Source organism: Lucilia sericata, unplaced genomic scaffold (genome assembly GCF_015586225.1).
Source record: "Lucilia sericata isolate MDLA Ls3-8-SP2 unplaced genomic scaffold, ASM1558622v1 Contig000300F_arrow, whole genome shotgun sequence".
NCBI classification, from domain to species: domain Eukaryota; kingdom Metazoa; phylum Arthropoda; class Insecta; order Diptera; family Calliphoridae; genus Lucilia; species Lucilia sericata.
In genome coordinates this window covers 389,595-401,312 of record NW_023994325.1, presented here as the reverse complement: position 1 = coordinate 401,312, position 11,718 = coordinate 389,595, and the positions used below count along the sequence as shown (strand labels likewise).

The 11,718-nt window shown below is 32.4% G+C and overlaps 1 protein-coding gene across 1 annotated transcript; it reads left to right on the top strand.

Annotated features, from left to right (window-relative positions):
• Window positions 1-10,650: 10,650 nt before the first annotated feature.
• LOC119603394 lies at window positions 10,651-11,400 on the top strand. Its single transcript, XM_037955411.1, has one exon. It carries the CDS (start codon window positions 10,651-10,653, stop codon window positions 11,398-11,400), a length of 750 nt encoding a protein of 249 aa, XP_037811339.1.
• Window positions 11,401-11,718: the final 318 nt, after the last annotated feature.

Here is an 11,718-nt window from a genome sequence, read left to right as displayed (position 1 = left end):
TGAAAACAAATAGAAATAAGCAATAAAGTAAAGATTACTCAATTATTGCTTTGCACTCAATATTTTGGAGAAGCAATATTTTGAATAAAGTGACTTACTAAAATTTATGAATGATTGAAGTGTGTAAGTAAATAGTAATATTAGATTTTAAGTATTGATTGTACTTTAGAAAGTCACTCAAATTAAGATTGTCAAATTAGTATATAAGAATGAAGACAATAAAGGAAAAAAATCAATTCTGGTTTGAAATATCAAAAGAACTAAACTTAATTTTTTTAAACCTTTTTACAAAATCCAAATTAGATTTGCTTCTTTTAGCTACAGAACCGATATTTCTGTACTAAAATTAATATTTCTTTGACCTTAGCTTATACAGAGTATTTTCAGATAATGATGAGCAAAACTAAATTCCAGCCTCCAAAGTTATTTTTTTTATTGAAATAAAATAAACCCAAAATAAATCCAGTGATTAAAAAAAGCCCCTATTATGATTTTTTTTACTTTTTCGTAAATGGTGTTGTAATAATAGATCCGTTTTATTATACTAGCTATACCCAGTGTGCTTCGCTACCCTCATCGTAATTTAATAAAATAAATATTAAAACAAGTTAGAGTGCTATATTCGGCTATGACGAATCTTAAATACCCTCCACCAGCAAGCTACTTTTTATTGAGACCCATTTAACTATCTAATTTTTAGATAACTTGGCAAAATTTTTGTTTCCTTATTGAGGGTACTAACATTTATGCATATGTCAAACTAATTTTAATTAGGTCGAGAAAAATGTATATTAATAGGCCAGTTTGAAAACATTTTAATATAATGATTTATCTGTACACAGAACATACTCATTTTGAATTTTATCCGGATATAATCATTTAATTATGAATTAAGTGGTATTAAGTGATTTTCAGAAGTATACCTTATATAGGAGCTAAGACAACCTATGGACCGATCTGGAAGAAAAATTTTCGGAAGTGGACTTTATATGTATAGGAGCTATGTCCTTACTACACAAAACATATTTGTGTCGAATTTTATCAAGATATCTTTATTTGATAATGAAATATGTGCGTTTAAGTGATTTTTTTGAAGGAGCTATACCATATATGGAACAATCCGGAAAAAATTTGGTAGAATGATTTATATGCTCACAAAACATATTCAAGTCGTACTTTATCCAGATAGCTTTATTATTCAAAGAAATATGTGCGTTTAAGTGATTTTCGTAAGTGGACCCTCTATGGGAGCCTATCCGGAAAAAATTTCGTAGAGTGATTCATATAAAGACAAAACATATTTGTGTCGAATTTTATCAACATAACTTCATTTGGCAATGTACTATGTGCGTTTAAGTAATTATCGGAAGTGGGACTTATATAGGAGCTATGACCAATAATGAACCGATCCGGGGAAAAAGTGGTAGAATGATTTATATGTACACAAAACATATTCAAGTCCAATTTTATCCTTATAGCTTTAGAATTTAATGAAATATATTCTTTAAAGTGATTTTCGGAAGTGGACCTTATATGGGAGCTATGACAAATTATGAGCCTATCCGGAAAAAAATTCGAAGAGTGACTCATATAAAGACAAAATATATTTATGACGAATATCACGATAGCTTTATTTGACAATGAAATATGTGTTTATAAGTGATTTTCGGAAGTGGGCCTTATATGGTAACTATGACCAATAATGGACCGATCCGTAAAAAATTTGGTGAAATGATTTGAATGTACACAAAACGTATTTTTGTCGAATTTTATACCAATAGCTTTAGAATTCAATGAAATATATATGTTGAAGTGATTTTCGGAAGTGGACCTTATATGGGAGCTATGACTAATTATGGACCGATCTGTAAAAAAATTTGTAAAATGATTTGCATGTATACAAAACATATTTCTGTCGAATTTTATCCCGATAGCTTTATAATTCAATAAAATATATGCCTTTAAGTGATTTTCGGAAGGGGACTTTATATGGGAGCTATGACCAATTATGGACCTATCCGGAAAAAAATTCGTGGAGTGATTTATATTTAGTGTCGAAGTCCGTTCAGGCCTCGTTGAAGACGATTTGATCGATCTCCATGATGATCTTATCGACTTCGACGACGGCCTTACCGACCTCGACTGAAGGACTCCAAACACTTCCTAAATTGCCATATTTTAGGAAGTGTTGCGAGCAAGCCAGGCTCGGCGCCGAAGAAGATCGGCTGTCATTATTAAAAAAAGATACGAACCCGAACGACTCCCGGTCAAACGTGTTTTGTAAATTAAAAAATAAATAAATAAACAAAAAAAAACGCACTCCCAGTGCCTTAAATATTTGAAAAAAAAGTACAAAAAAAAAGTGTTTCAATTCCCACCAACCAACACGTAAGTAGAAATAAAATTCTCGATTTTATTTGTGTGCACTGTTCAATTCTGTTATTGAACAACTTTGTTAATTTCTTAACAAAGTAAAAACAAAAGCAACAAATCTCCAAAATAAGAGTTGGAAAGTGCTAAATTAATTGAAAATTTATATAAAAAATAATAAGTATAGTCGCAAGAATTCCCATTCTTCACATACATAATTATTTTTTATATATAAAGTTCATTCTATTTAGTGCAAGAACTAGTGATTGTTATTGTTTTGTTTCCATCAAAACATTGTTGAATATTGCACATACATACTTACTAAGATTTACAATATTATTATTTATTCATAGCACAATTGTGCTGACTAACAACTAGGGTGATCGATTATTCGACATTTTCCAAAAACCGGTTTTCGAATAGTTCGAATAGTTGACATTTAAAAAAAACCGGTTGATATTTTTCAAATACAGAAAAAACCGGTTAACCGGTTTTTCATTATAAATAAAAAAAATATATTTTAATTTAAAAAACTTAATGTTTATGTTTAAATTTGATTAATAAAACATGGCCCGAAATGATTTTTAACAGTTTAAAAGATTATAACTTTAGATCTAGTCGTCTGATTTACATTATTTCTTTAATATAAAAAAATTAGGAAAAAAGTGGGACACTTCTGTTAAACATAAGGTACTATGTAATCCTAGCTTATTTTAAAAGCCCTGTTTAGGAAATTTGCATAGGCATTCCAACACTTCCATAAAATTTCAGCCGTAAATTAATTATTGTAATTGGAATATAATCTTAAGATTGATAAAATTTTATCAAACAGTTATCAATTTTACAAATAAATTTTTTTAATTAATTAGGAAAATCAAAGAAGTTTAACCAAAGGAGCTGTAGAAAAATATACGCTAGTTCCTCGACTCGAATATTTTTAAAATTTAGACGGGCTGTATTATTATTTACTTAAAAATTTCATTTAAATAATCTTTGAATACAAAGCAAATAAAAGTATTCGAAACCGGTTTTTAAAAAGTGAAAAAACCGGGTTATTCGATATTCGAAAAATCAACATTAAGAAAAAACCGACACTGGTAAAGCAAAAAAAACCGGTTTTAAAACCGGTTGAAAAATCGAGTCGATCACCCTACTAACAACACACACATTCTTATTCTCTTTTGTTTAGTCGTCAGCGAGACGGCGGCGAATGCACATGTGTAGCGGGTGTACGACTTTTTTTCAAATGTTTTGTTTAAAGCACGGAAAAAAATTAATGATGACAATTGAAAAGTATTTTATGATAAAAAATGCGTTTGGTAATTCTCAATGCCTTTTATGTTACAAAACATTTAAGGAAAGTAGGGAATACGTTTTATAAAGGCATTATGATACATTTCATAGTTATTTGGACAAATTTAATGATAGAGAAAGAGAAGAATTATTTAGTAAAAAAAAATTTTTTTTTTTGGTAAAAATAAAAGGGTGGTTATCCGAAATAGAAAATAATCAAGAACCATTAGATGAAAAAAAAATAAATATGGAATTGTCAAGCTTTATAAGTTTAGACATTGTTAGGCATGGTCGACCATTTTCTGATGGAGTATTCATAAAAAATATTTTAAATAAGAGTTTTCAAAAGCTGAATTTAAACTTTAGGGAATCTATTCCACTCTCACTGAATACCGTTATTCGTCGCACAGATCAACTTGGAATCTCCGTTGAATCCTTTATTTTAGAAATGTTACGAAACTGCGCATTTTTTTCGTTCTGCCTAGATGAAAGCACGGATATTAATGATATGTGCCAACTTATTGTTTGTATCAGATGCGTAAACAGGGATAATAGCGTTTTTGAAACAATGTTTTCCCTTGAAACTTTTCATGGGAATGTTACAGGAAAGTTATTATATGATATTGTCAATGAAAAGCTTTTATCTTTAGTTGACATAAATAAGTTAGCTGGTGTCTGTACGGATGGTGCTAATGTAATGACAGGTAAGCATGAAAGTTTCATAGGCCAATTAAAAAAACATGACATATCAGTCCACACCTTTCATTGCATTATCCACCAAGCTGCCCTTGCATCCAAATTTCTAACTGATCACCCATCCATGAAAGTTGCAGAAAAAATAATAAACAAAATACGTGGGGGTCATCACTCACTTACCCACAGAAAATTTGTGAATTTTTTAAAAAATAAGAATGCTCCTCACCATGATCTTAAAATGTTCACAGAAGTTCGGTGGCTAAGTCGTGGTGATTGTCTCAACCGATTGTTTGACTTAAGAGAAGAAGTGCTTCAATTTATAGAAACAGAAGCCAACTTGTTTTTTACATATCAAATGTTATGGCACTTAAACTGAAGTTCTTAATTACTTCCAAAGGCACATTTTCAAATCTTAAATGAAAAATTTAATTCTATCTCCCTTCCTTTACGTTTACAAAATTTCGTCCAAGATGTAAGATTCTAAGTAAAAACTGTTTTTGTTATTATTACAACTTTTCTAAATAAAGCTTATATTTTATTTTAGTTACAGATATAATTGTTAGATTTTTCTTCAGAATATCAAGAGGTAGATCCATCCCAATTTTTATTTCACTATCTACAAATTTTTCAAAAGACTATAAATTTTATCTTTAGGAAAATTTGCCCGTACATTTTACTTTAGTTTACACATTTCTTTCAGTGCAGTTCTCTCTCTCTCACCAATACACTAACAGTTTTAGCTTTGGCAATCCCTGTATTAAAGTAAATTTGGTGGTGGTTTTTTTGTTTATTTTATCTTTTAAAATAACAAAATATATTCTCTTTTTTTATACGCTATACCGTAGCTATAACAAAACATAAAGAAATAAACACAGATGGCGACATGGCTCTCTTAAAAAAATACTCTTAAGGTCAGTGACGTCATCAGTGCCTAAAACCGATTGTATGATATGAAAATTGTATGTGATTTATAATAGAAAAGTAAATAATTAGGTTTAAAACTTATTTTTGTCTAATAAAATAAAATGTATTTTACGTTTTATGTTATTAGGAATTTTTAACTTATTTAAATATTTAACTTATTTAAATATAATAGGGACTAATCTATTTATTACAGAAATCATTTGCTTCATACTAACCCATTTCGAATTGTAAATTGTTTTCAAAGTCTTCGGTTTTGAAATGCTCTATACAGATTTTAGACATTTTAACGTTAATTTGTTTATTGCGATAACAAAAACTTATCCATTGCTTTAATAAGCTAGAATCTGAAGGAAAGTTTAAAAATCTTATTGCACACTATTTTGATTTATTATTATTATTATTATTGCAATTTTTGACTACACACCACATTTTAATTTACTTATTTTTATTTTTTCACTATTTGTTTTCAAATTTCATGTGAAAAGTAAGTATTTTACATTTAAAACATAGCAAAACAAGCACTGTTGACGTCACGAAAAAAGAGTACATTAAAATAACGGAATTGTCGGTGTCGCAATCTTGTTTATTTCATTCATGATAACAAAAGAAAGTAAAAAACAAAGAGACAAAATAAACATATATACAAACATACATTACATATATACATTTTTGTGTTTGTTGTAATTTGTGTGTTCCCTACACATTGTGAGTCGGTCTGATTAGTTCAATACTAATTATAACATCGACTTAAATTTTTAATTAAATTTCGAGTAAAATCTTTTTGGAAAAATATTTTCGCGAATTAGCGGTCACCCTACGCTGTTAGATCCGGCATATTAGGTACAATATAGGACCTGTAAACGGAACTATTTTGTAATATTTCTTCAATTAAAAGATTTTTTATTTAACTTTTTAGAAATATTTTTTAGCGATTTAGCGGTCACTCTACGCAGTTAGATTCGGTATATTAGGTACATTATAGGACTTGTATACGGAATTTTTTTTCTCAATATTTTTCAACCAACGGTCAAATTAGATAATATTAGTGCAGATCACTTACTGTTCTATTCATTGATTTGATTTTTTCGATATTAGTTTTCCTCATTTGGCTTTTTAATTTTCCATTTTAAACAATTTATTTGAACTTTTTCAATAATGGGCTCCACATTATGTGCTAAGTTCGCTTTAGAATGCGATAATTTAGTTGGATCTTGTTCCAAGTTTGATATAACTCCATTGGAAAATTTAACCGAGTCACTTCTCGAGACGAAATTGCAGTCCCTTGAATAGAACTGGCAATCAGTTCGAAAAGCCTTTGAGAATTTAATTTTAACTAATGAGAATATTATTCCTGAGAGCGAAAAATGCACGGCAAAAGTAAGATTTGGGTCGGTTAAGGACGAATATCAACGTACCAAGGCTAATATGATGGACCAATTGAAGATGCACAGAGCTTCTATTAATCAAGGTCTAAGGCCCGATCAACCGACTAACTCTACTTTGTTCAATACTTAATGCCACATTTAATGATTCGGAAATTTGTATAAAGGTTCCTCCTTGTGATACTCAGGAATTTTATGGGGGTTATGAGGAATGGCCATCATTCCGTGATATGTTTACCGCCATTTATGGTAATCACCCTCGAATGACACAGGCTCAAAAGTTATATCATCTAGTATTGTAGCTAAATATCCGCTTTCAGATCAGAATTATTTACTGGCGTGGGACGCGTTAAGGGCGCGATATGAGAACAAGCGCATTTTAGTAGATAATCAGTTGAAGATTCTATTTAATATACCAGCAGCAAAGGCTGAAAATTGCGAATCTATTAACAGGATTCAAACTACCATTAGCGATTGTTTGTCAATATTAAAGTCTCATGGTATACGAACCGATCAATGGGATCCAATCCTAATATATTTGTGTTCCACAAAATTACCTGATGAAACATTAGCTCTTTGGGAGCAATCGTTGAGTTCTCCAACTCGTTTACCTTCCTGGGCAGAAATGGAAGAATTTTTAATAAATAGACATCAGGTAATGGAAAGAATATCTACATTTAGAACTCAAAACCCAGCTTATGTTCCATATAATAATCAGGGTAGAAATTATAATATCTCTTCACAGCAGAATAAAGCTAGATATGCAAACCCGAACAAAGAAGCTCAATCGAAGAATGATGATATGCTTTGCAAATTGTGTAATAAAACACATATCATTCGAAATTGTCCTAAATTTCAAAACTTTTCAGTAAAACAGAGAATTGACTATGTAGAAAAGAACAAAATTTGTAGTAATTGTTTGTCTTCAGCTCACACAAATACAAATTGTCAAAGCGTTTTTACATGTGTCCAGTGTAAGAACAAGCACCACAGCTTACTTCATTTGGATAATTATTCCAATAACAAGAAGAATAAAGCAAATAAAAACAAAACGTCCAATACGTTTCATGCTGATCCCTCTCAGCAACCGGAGGACACAATAAACCGCCAACCACCATGTAGCTCAATGTCTACAGTACACAAGACAAACACACAAACAAACTTTTCTGTCAATGATGATGACATTTTATTACCTACAGCTCTAGTAGAAATTTTACATTTAGGAGAAGTATTTACAGTTAGAGCTCTAATAGATTCGGGATCAAAACGATAATTTTTAACTAAAAAAATATCAAAAAGGCTTGGTTTAATAACTCAAAATGCAAATTTTGAAATTTGTGGATTAGGGGGTACAGTGGTAGCAAATTCAAGAAAAATATCTACCATAACTTTGTGTAGAAAAAACCACGAGTTCTCACTCAGTACCCAAGTTATAATAGTTCCAAATTTATGCCAAGCTTCTAAACACCTAAAATTAGCCGATCCTAATTTCTTGGTATCTTCACAAATAGACATGCTAATCGGTAGTGATATAATTCCATATATCATTCAAGATGGAATACAAAAGAATATCTTAGGCAATCTCCTTGCTCAAAATTCCATCTATGGATGGTATATTTATGGCCCAATGAAATTACATAGCGTTTCTCTAACTGCTAATATTCAAAATAAGGAAGAAAATGATAAAATAAGCTCAATGCTTAGACTATTTTGGGAAACAGAAGAAATTCCAAAATCGAAAGTTCTATCAGAAACAGATCTCTACTGTGAAGAACTTTATAAAAAGACAACATATCGCAGAAGTGATGGTAGATATGTTGTAAAACTTCCTTTTAAACAAGAATTTCCAGCAAACTTGTATTTGCAATCTTCCAGATTCGCAGCAAAAAGTCAATATATTCATCTAGAGACAAAATTACAAAAACAAATAGATCTTCCACAGATTTATAATGATGTTTTAGAAGAATATATAACATTGGGTCATATGAGGAAAACAAATTCTTCCGAAATTTGTAAAGATGGAAAGTATTTTTCATATTATTTACCTCATCATGCTGTATTTAGACCGGAAAGCACTTCTACAAAAGTTAGAGTAGTCTTTAATGGTTCTCGCAAAACGAAAAGCTCATTTTCGTTGAATGATGTATTGCATATTGGTCCAACGTTGCAATCTGACTTAATGTCAGTTATTTTAAATTGGCGTATATATAGATACGTTTTCAATGGAGTTATCGAAAAAATGTATCGCCAAATATTAGTAACGGAAGCAGATTGTCCGTTTCAGAGAATTTTGTATAGAACAAAAACTTCAAGCAATATTGAAGATTACGAGCTGTTAACAGTCACTTTCGGAGTGAAATGTGCACCGTATTTAGCTATACGAACGTTGCTGCAGTTAGCAACAGATGTAGAGAGACAGTCTCCTTTGTCATCTCACATATTAAGACATGAAACATATGTCGATGATATTTTAGCTGGTGGACATACTTTGGCTTCAGCCCTAGAAGCGCAAAGTCAATTAATAAAGTCTTTAAAATCAGCTGGATTTCCACTTAAAAAAATTACGGCAAATAATAGCAAATTATTAGAAAATATTCCAACTGAAGATATTTTAAGTGCAGATTTCTTAAAACTTTACGATTCGAGCTCTACGAAAACGTTAGGTATTCAGTGGAATGCATACAGTGATTCCTTCACTTATAAAGTCGAAATCCCCAATTTCGCATCAAAATTGTTTGACCCCGCAGGGTGGCTAACGCCCATTATTGTTCAAGCAAAGATCCTTCTACAGGAATTGTGGCAAGATGGGGTCGAATGGGATGAAGATGTGAAACCTCAGACTCTTTCAAGGTGGAACATTTTCTTAGAAGATTTTATACACATAAGATCCATTCAAATCCCCAGATGGATCCATTTCCATCCAGATAGCAAAATCCAGATCCATGGTTTCTGTGATGCATCTGAACAAGCCTATTGCGCAACAATATATATTCGAGTGGAAGATGTGTCTGGCAGACATTCTAATCTGCTAGTAGCGAAAAGCAAAGTTGCGCCGTTGCAACGTGTAAGTCTTCCTCGGTTAGAGTTATGTGGGGCATTACTGCTCTCAAAACTAATTAAACAAACTCTAACTAAAAATTCATTTAAAAGTTCTCAACTTTTCCTGTGGTCAGATTCCACTATAGTATTAGCATGGTTACAAAAACATCCATCAGTTTGGAAAACATATGTTGCCAACAGAACATCTCAAATCATTGAAAATGTTGGTAATGCTAAGTGGAACCACGTTTTAACCCATGAAAATCCTGCAGATCTTGGAACACGAGGGTGTAAACCACAAGATCTTAAAAAAAATCCTTTATGGTGGTATGGACCAATGTGGCTACTTGACTACCAAGACAATTGTCCTAAATCGAACCCACCTGCCATAGCTCTTATGGAACAAAGGAAAGTTGAAGTTCACTGTTCCGTTACAGATGAACTCAATATAATCCAAAGATTTTGTTCATATCGGCGAGCCCTCGCCGTTATAGCATATATTTATAGGTTCTTACGTTCTACTAGTAAAAGATTAGAGAAAACTAAGTTTGAAAGTTTAACGCTCTCTCACGAAGAGCTTAATAACGCAAAAATTTTATATATTAGACTAACACAGAAGTTTCATTATTCTGAAGATTTAAAAAATCTTTCGGATTCTAAGCATATTTCAAAGAAAAGCTCTCTGCTTACTCGGGTTAATGGTAGATTAGCTAATGCCTCGCTTACGTACGATGAGCGATTTCCCATAATTATCCCTAACTCTTCTCAATTTTGCAAGATTTTTCTCGAGTTTGTCCACAAAACTCTAGTCCATGCTGACATAACCCTTATGATGAGCGCAGTAAGAAGCCAGTTCTATATTCCTGGTTTAAAAAGAACAGTCAAGAAATGCGTTCATCATTGTCTAACCTGTGTTCGTTACAAACTACAAGTGAAATCGCAAATAATGGCTGCACTGCCAAAAGAGAGATCCACTCTCTCATTACCGTTCTCACATACGGGTGTCGACTTTGCTGGTCCATTTCAGATCAAGTCTGGCAATTTGCGAAATTCACCATATATGAAAGGTTACGCATGTATCTTTGTATGTTTTGCTACAAGAGCCATTCATTTAGAAGCTTGCTCTAGTTTAGCATCAGAAGCATTTCTAGCTGCTTTTGTACGATTTATAGCTAGGCGAGGATTGCCAAAATCAGTTATGTCGGACAATGGTACAAATTTCATAGGCGCTAGTAAGTCTTTGCTAAAGGAGTATTCGTTATTTCTTAAACAATCCTCCAAGGATATAACAGATAAATATGCAATTAATGGACTTGAGTGGAAGTTCATTCCACCTAGCGCCCCACATATGGGAGGTTTATGGGAAGCTGGCGTTAAAAGCTTCAAAATCCACTTCAGGAAAATTGCAGGCGCACATAAATTTAATTTTGAAGAGTTCTCTACTCTGCTTGCGCGAATAGAAAGTGTTCTAAATTCACGACCAATATCACCGATGTCAGAAGACCCAGATGACCTGCAGGCCCTTACTCCGAGTCATTTTCTGCGCGGTGCACCTTTGGTATTCGCGCCAGAAATACCGCCTGACAATTTGTCGTTATTGAATCGCTGGGAACGACTGAAAGCACTCCATCATAAATTTGGTCAACGATGGAAAAATGAGTACCTTCAGGAGCTACACAAGAGGTACAAATGGTAGAATCCACGACGGGATCTACAGACTGGTGATTTCGTTATCATCAAGGATGAGCTTCTTCCTCCATGCGACTGGAGGTTAGGCAGAATAGAAGCCGTACACGTTGGTCGGAATAAGCGCGTAAGAGTCGCTGATGTTAGAACATCTAGTGGCGTCGTGACCAGACCAATAGTAAAATTATGCATGCTCCCGTTATGTGAAAAGTCTGTAAATTAGTTTGTTCTTGTCCATACAATGTCGTGTCTATGTGTCCAAGGCAATTTTTTTGACCTTAATCTGCCTCTGCACAGTGGGGCAGAATGGAAATTTTTTGGAAATAAA